The sequence below is a fragment of the Quercus lobata genome, chromosome 2 (assembly GCF_001633185.2).
Source record: "Quercus lobata isolate SW786 chromosome 2, ValleyOak3.0 Primary Assembly, whole genome shotgun sequence".
NCBI lineage: Eukaryota > Viridiplantae > Streptophyta > Magnoliopsida > Fagales > Fagaceae > Quercus > Quercus lobata.
In genome coordinates, this window is record NC_044905.1 from 94,012,072 (window position 1) to 94,035,694 (window position 23,623).

A 23,623-nucleotide genomic window follows, 5' to 3' on the forward strand; every position below is an offset into this window, starting at 1 on the left:
AAGTTGTAAAAATTTAGCACCTCTGACTTAAAAAAAAAAAAAAAAATATTGGCGTAAACAAATCAGAGATTTCAAAATTACATTTTAAGAGAAGTCCATATTTTCATTTTATTTTACATTTTTAAATTGGAATAAATGGTGATGAAATCTTAAAAAATGCAGAAGGCCAAAAAGGCCTAGGACTGAACTCTGCAGCTGACATGCTAACAATCATATTAGTCACTTGCCTGTACGAAGCTTTGCCTGAAACTATGGGTGGAAGTCTTTTGAGAAATCACTGTGTATATGGCAGTGCCCAAACGTTTTCTATTTTTTACCATTGCACAGTGCACAGTGCACTTGACATGGGCTTATTGGTCCCTTTTGTGTTCCAAGCCCATCAGAAGGTCCTTGAATGAGCCCATTATCAGTGCAAAATGATCACCTTACCCTCCGATCCAGTTCTCCTAATTATCCAATGTGCTGGACTTGGATCCTTCCTCCTGTGTGTATGGGTTTGGTCAATACAGCAGAATCTCTAATGCATGTACTCTTTATCCATCTTTTGGGCTTTGTCTTGTGGTGGAATGGTCTGGTGGGCCGTGGGCATATTTGATTCGTTCCAAATAAAACTGCTCTCGAGTCTTGATAATGTCAAAGGAGACAAATGGGATATTCGTTGAATTTTCTTGAGAGGGAAAAATAGTCTGAGAGACTTTGATTACAATCAATGATTTTGATGTATAAAATCAAAACTTGGAGATTGGAAGAAATATATGAGGGTGTGGGTGTTTGTATTATATTTCTATGTTCATGTGTGTATACGAATAATGAATTTATGTATATCTTCTTTTCTTTTTTTAAGTAATTGATAAGAATGTATCTCTATACTTTATAAAACAGCTTAATGATACAAAATCTTAAAATACATGAAGCAGTTTCACAATTAAATTGATGTAGCCAACTGACCAAGAAAATATTGTCTGATTTAAGGCGAAGCTTGAGGGTTCCATTATATGCAGAGGCCTTCCAATAAATTTGCATAGTGATCTTCTGTACCAAAAAAGAGAATATTCAATGACAAAGATATCTTGCAACATAAATGATCTTCTGTATATAAGAAATTAATAATCTTAATCTAGGCATAAACATGAGGAACAAAAAATTAAACAGACTTTTGTCTTACCTTTTCCCTTTCTAAAACTTAAGACCAAGAGAGAGAAAGATTTCATATTACTTGCAGCAGCATGTTCACATTATTCAAACACTGGTCAATAACTTTGCAATTCCAAATTGGAACATAAAGCTGTCATAAAATGGAGGACTGAGAACATAATGTACAATATTAGATGTATTGAGAAGCTTAAAATATCCATATTCATGGTTGGAGAAATTGGAAGGAATGATTATAACTATGCATTGTTTCAAGGCAAAACAATTGAGGAGGTTAGATACATGGTTCTAGAAGTTGTCCAAGCAATAAAGGATGCTGTTATAGTAACTCTTTTTAGAAAACAAAATAAAATCATTTCTTTCTTCTTTTTTCCTGCAAAATGACTTTCAATGTTTATTGATTCCTAATTCTCTATTATTGTTCCATAGGGTCATTGGTTATGGTGCATATATACCGAGTGGCTGTCCTTAAAATCTTCCCAATATGCTATTTACCAATCTATCTTGCAGCATTCTAGACCAACAATTCTGCTACTTATGAAAAAAATTTACTACTTGAAGGGATTGATTAATCTCTCAATAAATCACAATGATCTACTCAAGCAAGCCCTTGAAAATTTGAGAAAATAAAATCTTGTTGTTGTTATATTATACGGTGGTGATTATTGCAATGCTTTCCAATGAGTTTACCTTTATTCTTCAGTTCTTGTTGAGTCTCTCTACACTTCTAATAGAATGCATGATTAATAGGAGATTTAGAAATGGATTTTGTGATTTTTCAAGGTACAAGATTTGATGATGCATTTGTGCAAAAATCTTGCTGTGATCTTGGAGGTGATTATGACTTTAGCATGGCAGAAGAAAGGTGGCACTCTTAATTTGTCCCAATTCAGATGAACGCAATAGTTGGGATGGAGTTCATATGACACAAAGGTGTATCAATATCTGGCAAATGAACTCATCCATGACATCTTAGCTAACCTTCATTGCAAATTTTAAGTGGGTTTAGTTTGTTAGGCTAGCATACATTAATTAGTACTTAGTTCTTTAGGGAGTTTATTATTTTGAGTTTATATATTCTGTCCTTGTCCTTGGGGTTCCGTTTTAATTTGTTGCTGAAATTTCTGGTATGATTTTCATTTCTACAATATATTTGTTTGGTAAATTGGTATTGGACTATTGGTATTTTCAAATTCAAGTGAACGCTGAGTCTAATTTTTATTAAAAAAAAATGTATTCTACATAATTAATTGTTGCACATAGTGTAGGTTAAAGGCTAGTATACATAAAAGTAGAGACCTCATGTTAAAGAACATAAAGTTATGTCATGTAATGCATTCCTTGATATTTACTTTTCATAGCCTTTTACTTCAACAAAATTTGCATTTATATCAAGATATTAGTTCATTGAATTAGCCAATAGAGTAAGTGCACATATTAATTATTTATAGCTGTGCATTATTTATTTATATTAAATGAATTTATATGATAATTTTTATAAACTCTATATGAAATATAATTTTTAGTTGGAATAACAATAATAAATTTAGAATATAACATTCATCCTCGTGTTTAGTTGCTTTGTAAACAATTGACGCAAAAGTCATAAAAATTAAATATTTGTAAATTCACTTAAATCAATCTTTATTGTTTTAAATTTTCTAACTCCTTTCAATGATATGTAATATATATATATGTGTGTGTGTGAGAGAGAGTAAAACTAACATTGTAGTATTTATTCAATGTAATTAGATAGATTACTAATAGAATAAATATGTTTATTTTGTTATTAATTATTTTAAGCATAATGAAAATTTAATATCATTTTTCTAAGATTTATATGAGAAACAATTGAATTTTTTATAAGTGAGAAATAATTGATTTGATATATGGTATTCTTGTTAAAATTTAGTTGTTTTTGCAACAATTGGAAACAATGTCCAACAAATAAGGAAAAAAAAAATTAGTAACACACAATCAAGAATGTAAAAAAATAAAAATAAAAATTGAAGGATATTTGCATTTTTTAGTAGGCATGAAACATGATAGCCACTATATCACGGAATTTTCAATTTGTAAACACATATATATAGTATGATCAAATCATTACACTAGTTTTCTTTTTATTTTGTCTATAAAATTACTAAATATTACAATTTTTTACGAGGAAAATTATTGAAATAATTTTTCTTATACATGGTGGGGGATTTGAATGATGTCTCCATTGGAAATGTGTCAATCAGTTAAATTACAAAATTCTTGGCAAAAATTATTGAAATATTAGAGAAAACTAATAATAAGTTGCATTCAATTTTCAATTTGTTAAACACACACATATATATAGTATGATCAAACTACTCTTTCATGTCATCGATGACTTGGTAAAGTAGAGTGGTTTTTCTATTGCTAATCAACGGTGGCGTGTCTAGTAACCTTATGAGAGTGATCAGTGTTGTTCTTTCTTCACAGTTTTTGCACTGGATTGTATAAAAATGAGAGTATCTCAATGAAATGGCAACTAAATTTTGTGCACATTGTGTAAAAAGCAAAATCAGCAGCACAAAAAGAAAAGACAAACCTAACCTCATAAATTTGGCAGTATAGCTTCTTGCGATATTTAACAGTACCATTGTCATCATGGTAGATAGTTACGAAGAAAGAAATTGCTCCACAATTCTCACAGAGAAGCTTTTGGAAAGTCAAAGAAATGTGTATAAATCAAAATGACCATGTACAAAGAAATAAAGACACAGAAGCTTTTGGAAAGTAAAATGACTATGTACAAAGAAATAAAAACATCCAAGAATGAGTACCTTGATTTTGAAATCTAAGGACGATCCTGACCATCCGCCCTCTACATCTGGACGAAGGCTTGTAAGTCCTTTTATGTCCACCGTCACTTGCATAGCATGTACGAGCCCTCTTCCTAGTGATCGTGGCATGGTTCTTGTCACTCTTTCTTTCTTTCTTTCCACAAATTCTTTCTTTCTTTCTTTCTGCAAATTTTCTCTTTTTTTTTTTTCCACAAATTTTCTCTATTGTCACTTCAGGTTATATATAAGTTGGATATAACAAATTATTATTATTATTAGAGAAATGTTATGCCTACAAAACTTTCACAACAAATCTTACATGGTAGGTTGTTATGGGTGGGCAAAAAAATAATTTAAGTTGTAAATTCAAATTAGAACCAGTAACATCTTATTACCTATGATTTGTTGTGAAAATGTTATGAACCTAGCACTCCTCTTATTATTAAAAAATACTTAAAAAAAAAAAAAAATTAAGCACTCATTACCAATATGCCCCATTAGATTTTTGCAAATTTTTGAAAAATAAAAAGTTAGGCTTCACCACACAGAATCCTTCTCCCTTTAAACACTATTACTAAAAAAAAAATTAACATAAAAGCTAAGAGCATTCACATCAAAGATATGAAAAATACTAAAAACTCATTTTAGCATCTCATTCCGCAAAATACACATCACAACAAAGCTGCTATTCTCAAAATATTTAGCATCTCAGCTACAGTAGACTGTCATAAATGACAGTCTAATATAGCTCAAATCTTATAAAAAAAATAATTTTTTTTATTACTTCTCTCATCTCTCTCACTGTTCTCTTCTTTCTTTTTCTCTCGTTGGTTCCACTTCTTCTCTCTTTTCTTCTTTCTTTATCTTTTCTCCTTTCATCGGCATCCACAACTGAAAACCACGATGATAGTGGTGGTGTTGAAGTTTTATGTCTTTTTTTTTTTTTTTTTTTTGGAGGTAACTTGTGATTCTGATGGTGGTTGTTTTGGCTGGTGGTGTTGGTCTATTTTAATGGGTTTTGTGGTGGGTTGTTGATGACGGTGGTTGTTGTGGTGGTGGTTTTGGTTTTTTTTTTTTTTTTTTTTTTTTTTTTTTTTGCCGTGGGTTATGGTTGCCACAATGGTGGTGGTGGTGGCTGTTTTGGGTTTTTTGTGGTGGGTTGTGGCTGCCACGGTGGTGGCTGGTGGTGGTGAATATGGCTGGTGGTGGTTCCAGTTTGTGGGTTTTTGGTGGTTTCGGTTTGTGTTTTTTTTTCCTCCAGTGGTGGTGGCCAGTTGCAGGGGTTGGTGGTAGTGGGATGTGGGTTCTAATCAGATTTATGGTAGTAATGTAGTGGTGGTTGAGTGAATTATGTAGCTAGTGTTGTGGCTAGTGGGTTGTGATGGTTGGTTTTTTGTTTTTGTTTTAGGTGGTGGTGGCTGGCAGTGGCTAGTGGTGGATGTGGCCGTGGGTTTGCTAGGTTGAGGGATGAGAAGAAAGATGAGGTGTGAGTTTGGATTGCATCAGGAGGAGAGAGACACATAAAAAATAATATTTGAATGAAGTGGTAAAAAAAAACTTTGATGTGTGGTGTATTGTAAAGTGAGGTGTTAAATGCTATAAAGTGACCTTTTGAGTTGTTAAATGCTAAAATTTTTAAAACTCTTGTTGGGAATGCTCTAAAGGCACAATTTTGCAAATTAGACCCCATGTGAATAGCAAAAATAGTGAAAGCCACATTTTGAGCAAAATTGATAGCAATAAAATAAAAACACCAAACTTCTTCCAATAGGTGATGCTAACTCAAGAAGCTTCGATCTTCACCATTGAGTGGAAAAGCATTCGGCGATGTCGACGGAATTTGAAAAAGACTCTAGCATCAAAACTCAAAAACCCACTACAAATTTCACGAAAATTTAAAGCATCACATTCTATGAAGGAAACAACTAGAATAATTTTACTTGACCCCTAAATTTTTATCCGTTAAAGGGGGGAATAGAGTAGATAATATGAATTCAAAGTAAGAGAATTTCTATGCTAGATGTAGTTGTGAAATTTTTGAATAAATGGATTTAAAATCAATCAACCCAGAAATTTGTCAAGGTTTCTATATCTAATAGAGATGGATAAGATTGAATGAAATTTGAGTGAGAGAGAGGGAGAGAGAACCATGATGACAGTAGTGGGGGTGGAGTTATCAGCGCCTTCTTTCACTAAAGCGACGTTGGGTTAAGTTTTACACAACTGAGTATTAATTTTATTTATTTATTAATATTACGTTTTTAAAGGGAGAAGGATTCTATGTGGTACAACCTAATTTTTTATTTGCAAAAATCTGACGTGACATATTAGTAATTGGAAAGTATAAAAATGGCATTTTACATTATATCCTTATTAAATTTTATATATATATATATATACCATAATGCTTCTGTTCTTATGTGTTTAAGAGATGCTAGATTTATGATCTTTAAAGATAGCATTCTTGGTATGATTACTGCTTCTATGTATGATGGTACTATTAAAATAAGTTTTCAAAACAATCCACCTTTGAGGATCAACGAAGGAAGACATTCCTTTGCTGGATCTAAAAGTATTTCAAAAAGAGATTAAGAGATCAATGATTTTTTGAAAAAGAGTTTTGAAAAACCCACTAATTTAAAAATGAAAGGTGTTTCAAGTGATAAATCCCAAATTAGCACTCCTTTTTACTCCACCAAAGCAGAATCTTCCTCTCCATATGGCAGAACTGCTAGTGAAGAAGAAGATGACACTAAATCTGTTTGTCCATCTGATTCTGATTTCCCTCCTATTGAAAACCCTGTTTACCAAAATCAATTAAGAGTTTTGACTATTTTGGATGAAAGCTTTGAAGTTGATTTGGTTTCTTTGTATGATGAATTTATGCTTGCAAAAAACAAAAACAAAAGAAAATATTTCCCAAATAATTTTGCTCAGTCTGAAAAAGACAATGTTAAGAGAAAATGGTTAGAAAAGATAAATCAATTGAAAAAACATATTTTGTTTTTTGATTTTCTTGAAAACCATTATGTTTAAGGATGAAGTTTCAATACAACATTTAAATGTGATAAGAAAATCAAATTTTGTTAAAGCAGATAAAACCATTGTCAAGTCTACTCATCCTCCTCTTGAAACAATTTTGATAACTACTAAGAAGGATGAACTCAAGGCCTCTCCTTTCAAAATTGCTGATGATCAAACTCCCATTGTTAGTCTTATTGAACAAAACAATTTTACTAATGAATCTTTGCATATTATTAGTCAATAGCTTGACTGTATTGAAGAAAAAATTGTTGAAAAAACTGTTTCTCTTGAAAAATCTGTTCCTGTTAAAACTAATAAACCTTTGATTGATTTACCTAGTCAAAGAGAAAAAGTTATGTTTAAAACTTCTCAGTCTAAGACTCTTAAAATTGTTGAAATTTTTTTTTTTTTTTTTTTTTTTTTTTTTTTCTGATTTAAAAGTTAAAACTAAGGGTACTTCTAGTAGTACTCCGGCTACTCGAACCACTACAAGTACTCTAGCTGCTCAAACTATTTCAAAAAATGAAATTGCTTCTGAAGAAAATATAGATTCTGATACTGTTTCTTCTGTTTCTGCAAAAAGGATTTTTGATGATGATTTACCAGAAATTAAAAGATTTGTTGGAAATTCCAAACCCATGTCTTTTTCAAAGAATTGGTTTTCAAAACCCATTCCTCCTGATATGCAGTTTGAAGAGAGATCTTTTCAAACACAGTTTTCTGTTTCTGCTGAAAAGCTTTATGAATGGAATATTGATGGTTTGTCTGAACAATAAATCATTAATAAAATAAGTCATATGTCTATGGTTGGTATTGCTTATCAAAATAAACATGATCTTGATCGACCTGAAATTGTTAATTTACTTGTTACTGGTTTTTCTGGTACTCTTCGTGGATGGTGGGATTCATATATCACTGAAGAATCCAGAGAGCCTATTAAGCATGCTGTTAAAAAGAATGATGAAGGTTTGCCTATTTTTGATGAAAGTATTGGTCGTAGTATTCCTGATGGTGTTAATACCCTGATCTATACTATTCTCAAACATTTTATTGGTACTCCATCCAATATTTCATCTCGTGTTTCTGATTATTTAAATAATTTGAGTTGTCCTACTATGTTTGATTACAGATGGTATCAAGATGTTTTTACTTCCATAGTAATGCTCCGGAAAGATTGCCATAAGCCTTATTGGAAAGAAAAGTTTATTAACGGTTTGCCTCCTATTTTTGCTCGTAAGGTAAAACAAGAGTTAATGGGTAAAAATGATTTTATTGATTATGATAATTTAACCTACGGTGATATTTTCAGTACTATTAAAAAATTTGGTATTAATATGTGTAATGATGAAAAATTGTTAAAACACCAATTAAAAAATAAAAGAAAAGCTAAATATGAAATGGGTAATTTCTGTGAACAATATGGTTTGCCTCCTATTGCTCCTTCTAGGCAAAAAAGTAAAAAACATGATAAAAGCCATAAAAAATATAAAAAAAATACAAAAACAACTTTGTTAAACCTAATGTGACAGTTTTTAGACCCCTTAAACAATTGATTAAACCTAGGTAATTAGCCAAGTTGTTACTTAGTTCAATTAAACAAGTCTAGGTTATCACAATAATAAAGATCAAATAATGCAAAACAGCGAAAAATAAATAACACAAGATATGATCACCCAGGAAACCAAACTGATAAAAACCTGGGGAGGATTTGACCTAGCTATCCTCAAGGTAAACTTGAATCCACTATCTTGAAAGAATCGAAGTTCATACAAAAGGACTTACAAGCACCCCCGCTTGACTTCCTAATGCTACCAACCAGTAGAACTTACTGACACAACCACGTGCAAGCTCCGAATCCACGAACTCTTTCTTTCTTGGATTCCCACCAGTTACAAGCACCCCCGCTTGTGTATTCTTTAAGCTTTAATGGCAGCAACTGAATTGATCATCAAGGTGTAGAAAATATCTCCTCCTTGAAAACCCTAAGTTTGTATAAAGGAAAACTCATCTAGATCTCACAAGAGATTTACATAAACCGCAATATGAGCAACACTAAAACGTGGCTAGGGTTTGCCTTTTATACTTAGGACAAATAAGAAACCCTAAAAACATTTTAAAACAAATAGGGCTGAGTTGGAAAATTTTGCAGAAAAGCAATCTGCCCGAGCTTCAATCGGTCGAGCCTAAGCTTCGATCGATCGAGCTAGGCCGAAAGCCACAGTGCTTCCTGCTTTAAACTCGATTCCAACTTTACATTGACATACAACTTTGAGCTAGTTTTAAACACTTCTAAACACATTGTTTTGATCATGGTTTGCCAACAATACACATTAGAGTTCTAAATACATAAAATCCTAAACTTTAGAACCTAACATAATGATTTCTATGCTAAGAAGAAAAATGTTTCTAAAAGATATGATAAACAAAGATCTTGTAAAGGTAAATACTTTAACTGTGGTAAACCTGGACACTTTAGCAAAGACTGTAAGGAAAAACCTGGTAAGTTGAAAGACAAGTTTAACTTGTTAAATATTGATGATAAAGAGCAAGAAAAATTATTCAGAATCCTTGAATCAAACAACTCGTTTGATTCTTTGGAAGATGATTTTTCTTCATCTGATTTTTGCTATCAATCTGCTGATGATTCTTCTAATTCTCCTAATATTAAAATTGGTTGTAGAGATTCTTATTGCAATGTTGTTAAAACTATTAATACTCTCACTAAGAGTGAAGAATATGAAAAATTAATAATTCAACTGATAAATCAAATTCAAAATCCTGAATTACAAAAAGAATATTTGGATAAGTTTAAGAAAAATTTGATAAAAGATGAAACTGGTAAAAAACTAAAATCAACTATAAGCTTTGAAGAAACTTTGGAGAGATTTAATAAAAAGAAATCCAAAGAATTAACTGTTAATGATCTCCAACATGAAATTAATATTGTTAAACAAGAGATAAATGAATTAAAACATGAATTTAAAAGCATTAAAAGTGATAACAATAATCTCTAGCAAGAATTAATAATGTTAAAAATTGATAAAAATCTTAATAAATCTGATAATGAACAAGATAAACAAGATGAGCACAAAGATGGAGTTGAATCCAGTCAACAAGCCCTTTTTTCTGATAAAGGTACTATTGATAATTCTCAACTTAGTCTTGTTAATAAATTGCTTCCTCCAAAATGGTTTACAAAAGTTAAAATTATTGTTTCTCATGATTATCATTTCATTGTTATTGCTATTATTGATTCTAGTTCGGATATGAACTGTATCCAAGAAGGATTAATTCCTTTAAAATATTTTGAAAAATCCATTGAAAGATTGGTTTCTGCTAATGGTTCCCAAATGAAGATCAAATATGAATTAAATAATGCTCATGTTTTCCCTGATAATGTTTGTTTCAAGATTCCTTCTGTTCTTGTTAAAAACATGACTGATAAAGTAATTCTTGGTTTGCCATTTATAAATGTTTTATATCCTTTTCTTGTTGAACATGATGGAATTACTACTGATCCTTTTGGACAAAAAGTAAAATTCAAATTTGCTTCAAAGTTTGAAATTGACATTAATAATATGTCTTATAAGAAAGACTCCCCCATGAATGAACTTATTCAAGAACTAGTGAAGAGTTCTTGCCAATATCTCACTGATGATTATAAAGGTAATATTCATAATACCAAAATGTTAAGTACTGTCAACTATTCTAATATTATCAATGTTTCTTCGCAGGAATCGAAGAATGTTTCATGGATAAATACCACTAATAAGTGGAATAATACTAATACTTATACCACAAGTAAGTGGAATATTATGACTTCCTCGGCAGAGAGGAAGAACAAGGGAAAAGCACCAGTACAGGGCTATTCTCAAGACAAAAGACTCCCAACGAGACAACCTTTTGTAATGCATGAAGGCGCATCTTCTGGAGTAAAATCTAGTAGATCAACATCCCTTCAGGAATTTGTCTCGACAGAGGTGACATATTCCAATGGTGATATATTTATTGCTTTGTAGAAAGTTTTGTCAAGAAATTTACAATTCCACAATGGAACCTATTCAAAATTACCAGATTCTATTAAATTCATTCTTGATAATCTTCAATTTGCTTTTACCAGAAATCACCATAATATTTTCCAGAAAACCCTCAGAGCCCTTGAAATCGACCTTGTTAACCTTACTGCTCAAAATGAGGCTTATATGAGCCACTATGATAACCTTGTTTCAGAATATAACCTTACTTCAGAAAATAACTCTGCTTCAGAAAATACCCCTGTTTCAGAAAAAGAGGCTCTTAAAAGCTGTCTTAAAGCCTACATTAGTCAACTCTTTAGCAAAGAGGAAATCCATTCAATGGATAAAAAGACTATAATGGGCATTGGTTATGCTAGATTGAGTCTTAAGACCCAATCTATGTTAAGAAGTGTTGTTGCCAACCTGCCTTTAGATATACAATTCCGTATTCTGGAATGCAATGCTATGTTTAGGTCTTTTGACCTATGGTTCAAGTATTTCAAAAAACTTGTTATTGCCACTATTCCTAATCTTGATGAATTAGACGAAGGTGATAATGTCTTTATTCAGTTTGAATGGGAAGAACACTTTAGGAGTAGTCTCAAAGTGTATGAAAAGAAACATCCATTTCCTAGTCTCCTTATTGATTTTGATTTTGACGATGGTTCATATTTTACTGATGAAGATTCAGATGATGAGGATTATAGGAATCCTAATTGGCTTTTCCAAATGTTTGAATATGGCTTTATTAGGTTCATAAATTAACAAGCCATAAACAGGCCAGTCAGCTTCCATAGATTATTCAAACTACTATTAAAGGATTTGAAAATTCTTCTACTAGACCTTTTGTTTCCATCAGATGTTGGAGCACTTTGCCAATATGGGAAAGAGATAATTGGATGAATGTCTAGGCCTCAAAACATCTCATTCTCATCAATGGTCACACTCACCAAGGGCAATGGCTTGAAGGGAATTCTCAATTGTCCTTCGAAGATCTTTTGCTCTTGCTGAATGTTGGAGAAATTATTTTAATAATCAGATTCTTGAGGTTGCTCAGAATCTATGGAAAAATTATCATTTTATAGGAAGCATAGATAGAATCTCTGTTTTTGGTCCCAAACCCTATGTTGATGCCCTTGTTCACTTACGGATAGCAGATCATCCTAATCCAAGGAGTCTTCTCATCCCAGGAAAAACTCGAAGGTTTAAGCCAATTTTATATTGCGGTCTATGTAATAAATATGCTATATATCATGAGCATGCATGTGATGATAATGCTCCTTTGCCCTTATGATGGTTATCCATTCGATGCTCCTTCCATTGATTAATGAGTTCACTCTTGAGATTACTACTGTTTGAGACTGCTATTACTTTCCCTTATTTGTTTGGCTTGCACAAAAGCCAAAATATTTCAATGTCCTTGAATAATATGTTGCTAAAAATCCGGAACTATTTCAAGATACCCCGGATCTGGCGGAAGATTTTGATTCTCCTATTTGTCTAGCTTGCACAATAGCCAAAACATTTCAATATTTACCACTGCTAAAAGCCTGTTTCCCACCAATATGATGCTTCTGAAGATTTCCAAGACTAGTGCTCATTTGAAGACAACTGAAGATAGTGCTTATTGGTTTCTTTTGTCACCAAAGGACACCAATAATGTGGCCTTGTCCCTAAATTTGTAGGCCTCTTGTTGATTTCTACGGATGATTCCCCACAATCTTGAGTAAAAAAGAAGAAAAATTCTCTTTTACTATTCATCTGTCACTATTCACCTGTTACTGTTCACCCGACACTATTCACCTATTACTGTTCACCCGACACTATTCATCTATTACTGTTCACAACACTGTTCACTCTGATTTTGCCTATTTAAGGGGGGGGGGGGTTGTCCCTTAAGTTAAAACAAGCTTTTCATTACAGAATTTTCCTTAGAATTTTCTAGAGAGAGTTCTCCTCCCCTAGAAGCCTTCTTTGAGAGAATTTCTTGTTTCTACTACTACTACCTTATTCACTACAAACCTTATAACTCTACAAACCTTGTAATTAGGACTAGTTCAAGTTTTGTAATTATTAACCTATTCTGAGATCTTGTATTAACTACTACTACTGCTGTAAGTGTTTGTTTTACTTTCAATAACAAGTATTTTCAGTTATTTTCTGTTCATTATACTACTTGTTGCTACCGCCACATTGGACAGATTACCGCCATCTCGGACGGTTCTAAATTGGTTTCATTTAATTTGAATTATTTTTGATATTGGCTGGTTCTACTGCCTTATTATTATTCTAACTCCTTTATTTATTGTTCTAACTCCTTTATTTACATTACTTTCACTATATTATACTGTGCTTCCTCTTCATCTTGGTTATCCTTCCCCCTTTATGGTATCAGAGCCACTCTTTTTTGGCCGGTGATAATGTGGTTGTGTTCTCTATCTCTTTGTCTGTGTCTACCCAAAACTTTGATATTCCATTGTTGTATTCCATTCTTATCGTCGTTGGCGCCACCCTAGTTGTAAAGGAATTCCTAGAACCGAACTGTAAGGCCTGTTTGAGCCAAGAGAAGGCGTGTAGGGCATGAGAGGTATAAGGTTGGTAAGGGTATGTGTTATGAAATGCAACGGTTGTGAGAAAAACATGATAATTGAGTGTTGAACCTAGGATAGTATGGATAGGTTGTGAAGATCCAACTCCTCTATCAGCTCCAGGACTAGTTGTCCTCCTGATATTGTAAATGAAGAAGATCACACTATTAATGATAATGAGTTTATCCTTGATTTTCGTAATTGGAATATTCCTAAAGTTGATACTAAAACTGTTTATAAAACAAGTTTTGTTGAGAGTGCTTTTTATTCTGCTTACAAAGCTAGAATTGTTGAACAAATATTTTCTATTTCATGAAAAATGCTGCTTGTTTTCTAAAAGAAATATTAATGAATTCCTTACTGCTAAAAAATTCAGTTATTTGCATATTGGTATGGTTCAAGTTGCTATTAAACCACTCACCCGAAAGGGTATTAATGCTTCTGTTCTTATGTGTTTAAGAGATGCTAGATTTAAGATCTTTAAATATAGCATTCTTGGTATGATTACTGCTTCTATGTATGATGGTCCTGTTTATTTTAACTGTTATCCTGATCTTACTCTTACTTTGGATGATCCTAATATTGTTAAAGCTTTAACTTTGAACATTGCTTCATCTGGTTATCACATGGAAGAAGGTAGTAAGCCTTTTGTTTTGATTTATCGCATTTATTATAGACTGTTGGGTACTCAAATAAACCCTGGTGCTAGGATTCCAAAAGAACCTTCTAGTAAAACCATGTTAATTCAATGTTCAACCCCTAATGCTAAAATTCAAGTTCCAAAAATGATTCAATGGCAAGATGTTAAGCTTCCTAATTATTGGTTGTTGGAACAAGAATCCCCTCTTGCTAAACCTGTTTTTGATGAGCTATATATATATATGTGGTACCAAAATAGATCTTGCATGAGAGCTTGAAAGCAAAAGACCACAATAAACAACTCTTTTATTTTTCCAACTAATATTTTCCAAAAATGCCTCATTTAAAACAAAAGTCACCATAAGACAATAGGAACCCTATAATCCCCAGCTCAGAGGGCTAGGACCCAAAAAGAGAGTAAAGTTTCAGCCACAAGCAACCAACTCAAGGATCTGAAACTTTTGTTATTGTTTCAATTGTACATTGTTCCCACTTCAGGAAAAAGCCATATATCATAGACTTTCCAACGGTCCTACCTTACCATTATGAAGCATGTTAAAGATCTCTACAATTGACTATGTAGCTCCTTAACCCTCTTACATATCCAAATTTAATTGGAATCTAACATCACTCTATGTGACAAGATGATGGTGTATTAAAGAACAATTAACACTTTAACAGGCTATGCTACATTTTCACTTCCCCATTGCAACTAAGCCTAACCTAGTCATAGAAAGTTCACAAGTATGCATCATGTTATGTCCCAGAATTTCTGTGTCTCAACACCAAATGCTTGCAGTATGATTAGATTCAAGTCACTCTCCAAGAATCTTTCTCCTATGATTCAAGCCTCTCTTGCTTCTTCCCCTTGTCTTCCTTCTCTCTTCCTTCTCAGCTAACATTTTGAGCTCCATCACTTCATTTTCAACTGGATTGGCTATCTGGGGGTTCAATTTCATTTAAAAATTCACCACATTTGGGACACATTGGGTCCCAAATTCTCATCATTTGGCAACTCATTTGGCTGATCGATTTTGAAGGATATTGGAGAAATGGGTTCGGTTAATTCTTCTTTGGAAGACTCATTATTGATACGTTCTTGTGTGGCAATTCCATCACTGGTTGAATCCAAAGACATGTTCTTTGATGAAAAAATGTTGGTCAAGAACCATAGAGAACCTAAGCTCTCAATGACCCGTGAACCATCCATGGGAAACAACAACAAAGGCAAACAAAACCATCAAACGTGGGTAAAACAAGAGTAGAGTGGAGAGTAACTATAATAATTTAAGAATGTAAGAATGAGGTTCGTGATTTGATACAGTATTTTTTGGACTGTCCCTCTTGACATTATTGTCATTCATTGGTTGTTATTTTTGAATGACTAACATATCCCTTTTTATTTGACATTTAAGGATGATACACGAGGATAGTTTGGTCCTTTCGAGAAAAAACCAGTGGACGATTTCACAGAGAGTGCAATAATTTTTGTGTGAATATAATGCATTTGTCAGTTACAATAAACTTACAATTATTGATTATTTCACTGACCGATATGTAGAATCAGCACCAGAGACGGACCCAAGGGGGCCCGGGCCCCTTTGGCCCAAAGAAAAACAAATTTGGGCCCCCGGCCCAAAGAAAAAAAATATTGTTTTATCTTTAGAGTTGCGCCTCCCGCTTCCAAAAACTTAAACCCCTTATTTTTAATTAGCTTAACTCAATTAGTAACTATTCAACTCAAAAACTAAACAAAAATAAAATTTTTAAATAAAAAAAAAAAAATCCAACCCAGTATTAGTATTAGAAGTTCTAAATACTAAATATTTAGTATTTAGAACACCAAATACAAAAAACACAATTGTACAAAACATTTTAAATGCTATATTAAAGTAGTAAAAGTAAGTTCTGATTCAGCAACTAAACTACACTAACCTAAAGATTTAATTGACACCTTCCATAGCTGAGTTGCAATCTATGAAGCCACCTGAACCAGTTGCATATCTCCCATTACTTCATACCAGTTGTAATTTAGTGCTGAAATGTGAAGGTCAAAGACTAAGTTCCTTTGCTTAAGGTTTTTTTTTTCATCATTATTACAATTATTTTTAATATCTTATGGATGCAGCAAGAACAGCTAGCAGATTTGGCTATAATCTCAAGTATTTTTATGCATGGTGGCAGTGGTAATTACAACTAGAGAATGTTTTTTTTTAACGTAGTACCGCCATGAAAGCGATTCTCCTACTCCCTCATCAAGGTTTCATGCATATACGGATACCTTTCTCCTCGGTTTTTTTTTTTTTTTTTTTTTTTAATAAAAAATTACTTCCATATTTATTCTAAAAATCACGAAAAACCGAAGGAAAAAGATGGAGAGGTAGTAGGTTATGGTCATAGGAGGTGAGAAATGGAGAAGATTTAGAGAGTAGATCGAGCATTGGTGAAAAGTGATTCTTCAGGCAAGCAATTGGCAACTTTCTCTTCTTCTTTTTTTTAATACTATTTTTGTGTTGAAAAACCGAAAAAGCATTGACAATTTGAAATAACATAATATTTATATACCTAGTCATGAAACACAATGCCTAAGTTTTCTATCTTTATGTTTGTTTAAATATAAACATTGACATTACTTTTGTGTGTTGTTAAAATCAATTTGCTGCGCATTTGCATATTTCATTTTTATAACCCCTCTGTCTTATCGTTTGTGAAGGACAATTTGACCTACTTCAGCATACATCGTGGTGTAGCGGCCTCCGAGTGCTACATAAGGGACAAAAATTATCTCAAGTGGATTGTATCATCATATAAAGTGAGAATATTGTGTTATTGTTACCTTCCACTAGGTATTTATTTAGTAATTCCATATGAATTGGTATGCAAAAGGAGAACTGAGTGCAAATGTAATGAAAATCGTTCTGGGGTTGTTACAAACACATCTTGCAATTTTTTAAGACATAAATTTACTAGTAGAACAAAAGAGATTTGTGATTCATGATTCACAACCTTCCTTCCTAATTGCACCAATTAATTAAAATATTCTCTGCTGAAGGAAATAACACCTTAATATAATATAATTCGATCTAAACTCACAAGTTTAAGTTGAGTTAAGTGATATTAATGATGCAACATTGAGATGAAAAGAGCTTGTTGATCTGTAGGGAAAATTTCAGTCGAAAGAGAATCAAAGTAATATATATATATATATATATATATATGTAACATGTGTGATTGAGAGAACCAATATTTGAAATGGTCCCTTTACATAAACTAATTTAACAAATATAATTAATTAATTAATATATAACACTCACAAATAAAAATAAATCCGATATTTCAGTTAAAGCTTTAATTTTCTTGTAACCATTTTTATAATCATGTGAGATTTAGGGAAGTAATAGCACATAAAAAATTTTCTATTTGATTTAAGATTCATGTATTCCAAGTACGTAGAATAGGATGTGTACCTCTCTTAGCAACGCATGTATGTTGACTTCCAAGGTATTTACATCTCTCACTTTTTTCCCTTTAGGGTTTTGCATATGGTTGTAATTCCACTTATTAGTTCTTATGACCAACTATTAATGTGACATGCATTATTTATAAGAATTTAGTAAAGCCAAAAGAGAGATTTGACATGTGATCCTTAGGGATCTTAATCTTCAACCGTATGATTGATTAATGCCTTTAGAAGACTATTGACTTAACTTGAAACTCTTTCAAATATTATTCCTTAATTTTCTCAAGCATATTGAGAGGGTATTTTGGATTTCTGCAATTTACAATAATGTCCATGAAAACATTGACTCCTAAAGATTAGAGAACTACAATTTATATATTTGTCCTTCCACCACACTATATTCCCCAAAAGATACTAGGATTGGATTAATATCCTTGGCAAGTCCCTAACTTATGTAACTCTTAATTTCTTAATTTCATAATTCTGTTAGACTACAAAATAATTTTTTAATACTCTTTAAAAATATTTTATATATATGAAAACTGAAAAATGTCACCAACCAATTTTGTCTTTTGTGCAACTCCAATATGAAAGTCAATTGAATAACCTTTATTCTTTATTGATGGATTCATTGTTGAGATACATATATATTTTACTCATTACACACACACATATATAAAACCCATCATATCCATATATAACCTTTAAAGGGGCATTACTGATTAACATCGTCAAAGTTAAGTGCGTAATAAATAAGTATATGCAAACCTCTCATGTTTGAGGATAGTAGGATAATTGTGATAGAACAATGTTTTAACCGGCAATGATCACTTTATAAGATGTTCTTGATTGGATGTAGTTTAGTGTATGTATTTGTTACCCACTATGCTTATGGTCACTACTTCAATAATGGAGTAGATCATCCTATTATATATATAGCAGCACAACAAGTGTAGGCTCTAAGTGACAATATTTAGTTAATATCCACAACTTGGACAATTTGATAGTCTATGAAAAATCATCACTCTTTGCCTTTGGTTCTTTAACCATCAACATGTTTTTGTATGCAAAGCTAAAATCACATTCCACATTTAAAAAATGAAAAATACAGATAATAATAATATATGAAAAGAAATTTATTATCAAATAAAATTGGTTTTTGAGGGCACATAATTCTAACAAATCAATTAAAAACCATCAATGTTAGGAGGTTTTTCTTTAATTAGCAGTGAGGAAGGATTAGAGACATAATCCTTCAACCTTCCCAATTCATGGGCTATATCCAGCATGGTTGGTCTAGTTGAAGGTGTGAACTGTGTGCACATTAGGCCAAGCTCAATCATTTCTAGAATCACATCTCTCCATATTTTGGTGTATTCCTTTGGCATGACTGATGGGGTGCACCTATCAAGAGCATGTTCAACTATGGGATCCAGCTTATGGGGGAAGTGACTCTTAACCCATTCATGCAAGCTTGAGCCTTCATCAATAAGAACTTCCGTAGGGCGTCTTCCCATTATGATTTCTAATAAAAGGACCCCAAAACTATACACATCTCCCTTAGGTGAAGCGCTTCTGCCCAATCCATATTCTGCATTTGGATAAATTGATTAAAGAGCACAATTAGTATGATAGTAAAAAAAATTATTTATTATGTTGTAAATGTGACATCAATTATAATCGTTGTCATATCAATTTGTAAATAATTTTTTTAGTAAAACAGTAATAGCATTAGCAGTTTCCTTAATTTATTTTATCCTAGTATGAAACATCATTTCCTTACGAGACTTTCGGTGTAATGGAAAACGGGTACCAAGACATGCAATACGTTGTAATGATTGCTAGCATTGTGAACAAATAATCTTGTAGTATAGTGAATACTATGCTTTAACCAATAAGGTCCTAACTCATTAAATTACGTTGTAATTATTGCTAGCATTGTGAACAAATAATCTTGTAGTACAGCGAATACTAATATACTATGCTTAAACCAATAAGGTCCTAACTCATTAAATTATTATTCTTATCATTTTACTTGACTTTACAGAGAACTCTGTTGATGATTTTTCTGAGAAGTGTGGGGCTATTCAATGTTTAAGAAGGAAAACCAGCTGACTAATTAATTTTGACAAATCATGTGGTGGGCAGAATGTTGCACATAATTTTTTTGCACAAACCAGCCAAGAAGTGTTGAACTGAATGATATAATAAAGATTTGTGACTTGCTCATACTCTTTTATACGGCAAATATGTAAGGGTAACCATATTGATACATAAACACTATGAAGAATTCTAACTACAAAACTAACACATAATCACATGAGGAAAAATATAATTATATTTAATTCTAGGCTTCTAGCTTAGGCAGAAAAATACTTACCAGGAGCTATGTAGCCAACAGACCCGCATAATAAGCCATTTGTTGAGTAGATGGATATTGTTTCCTTCACATTAGCACTCTCATCTCCCCCTTTAACCAGCCTTGCAATTCCAAAATCAGTTACCAAAGCTGACAAGTCATCATCAAGAAGAATATTGCTCGGTTTTAGATCACAGTGTACAACTTTAACTGGAGAATGATGGTGCAAGTAGGCCACTCCTTCAGCAACATCACTGCATATGCTCACTAGCTGTATCAAATCCAGCCCACGTTTCAATCCATGGCTTGGGTAGAGATGCCTCTCCAAGCTCCCGTTCGACACCAGTGGAAGAACAAGAGCCTTAAAGTCTGGCCTACTGCAAACTGTGATTATCCTTATTAAATTCCTGTGCCTTGTCCTCTTTAGGACTTGGCATTCTCTCTTAAAGCTCCATTGACTTTCTCTAGCCATCTTTGTATCTAGAACCTTTACAGCAATTCTTGTATTATCACGAAGAATTCCCTTATAGACATGACCAAATAGGCCCGAACCAATTAGGCTTGAAGCACTAAACCCGCCAGTGGCTTCATTGAGTTGCTCATATGAGATTCTAGGTTGCTTGAGGTCCAAGTCCCCTCCATTGAATATTTCCAATTGTGATTGGATTCTTGACCTTTGTACAAGGCAGTACCCAAATATGCACAAAATGAGAATTGAAAATAATGAGAGAAGAACTGACAAAATAAGCATAAGATGAGAATGTCTAATCGAGCACTTTCGCATGCCTTCTATTGAGCCACAAAGGCCATCATTTCCAAGGAAAGAGTCCATGGTGAGCAATGAAAACGCTCCCTCATTAGATACTTTTCCAAAGATTTTGTTGAAAGAGAAGTTCACATGCTTGAGAGTAGAGGACATTTGCAGAGATTGCGGTATCTCTCCAATCAATTGGTTCGAAGACACATCAAGTGCTCGAAGATAAGGCAATTGCCCAATTGAAAATGGAAGGGGGCCTTCTAAAAAATTATGTGAAAGGTTGAGACTTTCTAGTGCAATGCAGCTTTTGAGTTGCGTTGGGATTGTGCCATTGAGATTGTTATAGGATAAATCTATAGCTAGCACCATGTCCATTTTACTAAGCTCTAATGGTAAAGGCCCATATAAGTGATTGCTAGACAAATTCAAGTATAACTTCAAGCTCCTCAACCCTGCAACTTCACTAGGAATCACCCCAGAAATCTTATTGTGAGAGAGGTCTAGAATTTCTAAATTGACACATTGGCCTAAACTTGGTGATATTGTTCCTGAGAGCTGGTTTTGATAAAGCATGAGTCTTCTTAACTGGGGAAGGTTAGCAAAGCTATCTGGAATTGAACCCGATAGCTTGTTTCTTGATAAATCTAGAAGACCTAGATGGGAAATGTTGCCAAGAGCTAGTGGAATCTCACCCGAGAGTGAATTATTAGACAAGTAAACTCTCTCTAGCTTTCCCATTTGACATAGTTCAGGTGGGATTGAACCATTCAATAAGTTACTCGACAAGTTTAAGAGGGTAAGATTTGCAAGGTTTGAAATGTGAGGTGGAATAAATCCATGGATAAGATTCTCACTAAGAATAAGCTTTACAAGATTGGTAGAAAGATCACCAATAATGGGAGGTATTTCCCCACCAAAGTTATTTCCCGCCAATTTGAGTTCTTTGAGGTCAGAACAATTTGCTAAGGAAGCAAAGAAAGGTTCTAGGTTGTTGTTACCACCATGGCCAACAAAGTCATTATAGGACAAAAAGAGTATTTGTAACTTTGGCATTCCACGTACAATCTCTGACGGTAACTCCCCAGTTAACATATTAGACTCCAAGTCCAGCCATTTAAGTCGTGTGGAATTTGAAAGGGCCTGTGGTATATGTCCCACAAGCCTATTCGACCAAAGCAAAAGAGAACTCAAATTTTTAAGCCCACATTCATTCTTAAAGGGGATTTCTCCACTTAAAGAATTGTTAGAAAGGTCAATATACCTCAGGGATAAAGACCCATTACAGAAAAGTGATTCTGGGATTTCACCTTGAAGCTTGTTACTTCCCAAATCAAGATATTCCATTTTGTGAAGAAATCCCAAGTGGTAGGGGATTTTCCCTTCAAGAAAGTTCCATGACAAGCTGAGTTGTTTAAGCTGAGTGAGAGAGCCTAACTCTTTTGGAATAGGACCTTCAAAGAAGTTCATTGACAAATCAAGAACAGCCAAGGAAGAAAGATTGGCTAGTGATGGGGAAATAGTGCCACTTAGCCATGTTGCATCGAGAGTAAGCTCTGTGACACTGTCACGTGCATTGTTGCAGCTCACTCTTGCCCAGTTGCAGACGTGAACATCCGAAGAGTTCCAATTCTCAAGGACGTTTCCAGGGTCTGAAACAATCTCTGACATGAAAGAAAGCAATGCTACTTTGTCATTCATAAGCTGAGAATTTTGCTCACCAAAGACACCAAACAAAACAACAATGACCAAATATAGGAAATTGTACACGGAAAATTTACAAAAACCCATTGTGGTATTGATTTATAAGGAGAGGGAAAGATGCATGTGTGTCCAATGTTAAGAAGGAATTGTAATGCTACAAAAATTTGAACTCTTTGGGAACTCTAATATTTTGTGCCTAGCAGCTGTTGAAGGAGGAGATGTATTTATAGCCGCAAAACAAGTTTGGAACTATGGCATGACGCATAAGCAACGTTAAGATTCGTGTAGCAAATGCAATGGTGGTGTTCGTGTAAGCACTCTCCCACATACCAATTAAGAGTAACAATATATTATCACACAAGACACACCTATTGTTGCACACATTCCTTACACATTATTTTGAAAATTTTTAATAACAATCTGATATAAAGTGCTGCAGTTTTTTAATGAGAGATTTTCTAAAACTTGGTCATCAGGCCAAACCTAAAAATTTTTGGCTAATTTTTAGCTCATTGTGAATCCTCTGTGTGGGATATAAATACTATTATTTCAAATTAAAATTTTGTGTATTTTTTTAGAAAGAAAAACTATACTGTTGCATTTTATATTTTACTCTGAAAATAATGAAATCATTGTGTGAACATAGGCAAATTACCAAATTAAGTTATATCTTGTATCACGTGATTGCCTTGTATGTGTATTTTTTTTCTATATGTTTTTGTCTCTCATATATTTAAAAATTTGTTTATATTCTCAAAAGGAGTATCTGCAATTGAGCGTGTCTCTAAATTTAACCAATTAAATATTAGACAATATTGTGCTTTGTGGAACATGCAGATTCCTTTTTTTCTTTTCTTTTTTTAATTTTCCGAATGGAAAATTGTTGTATACTCTCAAAGTATCATAAATGCATACTCCCTCCTCTCACATGAATGGTAATTTCCACTAATTAAATTCATGATAAGACTTACCTTTCATGTGATAGGGGGAAATACGCATTTATGGTACTCTGGTAACATGAGTTTCTTTTTTAGTGGTGAGTTTGGACTAATTTAGTGGATGTTGTGCTGTTTAGGAAGATAATGTAGCGTAATAGGCACGCTTAGGGATGGTG

The 23,623-nt window shown here is 33.1% G+C and overlaps 1 protein-coding gene across 1 annotated transcript; it reads right to left on the bottom strand.

The window, feature by feature from the left end:
* Positions 1–18,879: 18,879 nt before the first annotated feature.
* On the bottom strand, positions 18,880–22,596 carry LOC115973868 (putative leucine-rich repeat receptor-like serine/threonine-protein kinase At2g24130). Its single transcript, XM_031094106.1, has 2 exons — positions 20,073–22,596; positions 18,880–19,283 (listed from the first exon to the last, which is right to left on the bottom strand). The coding sequence occupies exons 1-2, from the start codon at positions 22,594–22,596 to the stop codon at positions 18,880–18,882; spliced, it is 2,928 nt and encodes a 975-aa protein (XP_030949966.1).
* Between the last annotated feature and the right edge of the window lie 1,027 nt (positions 22,597–23,623).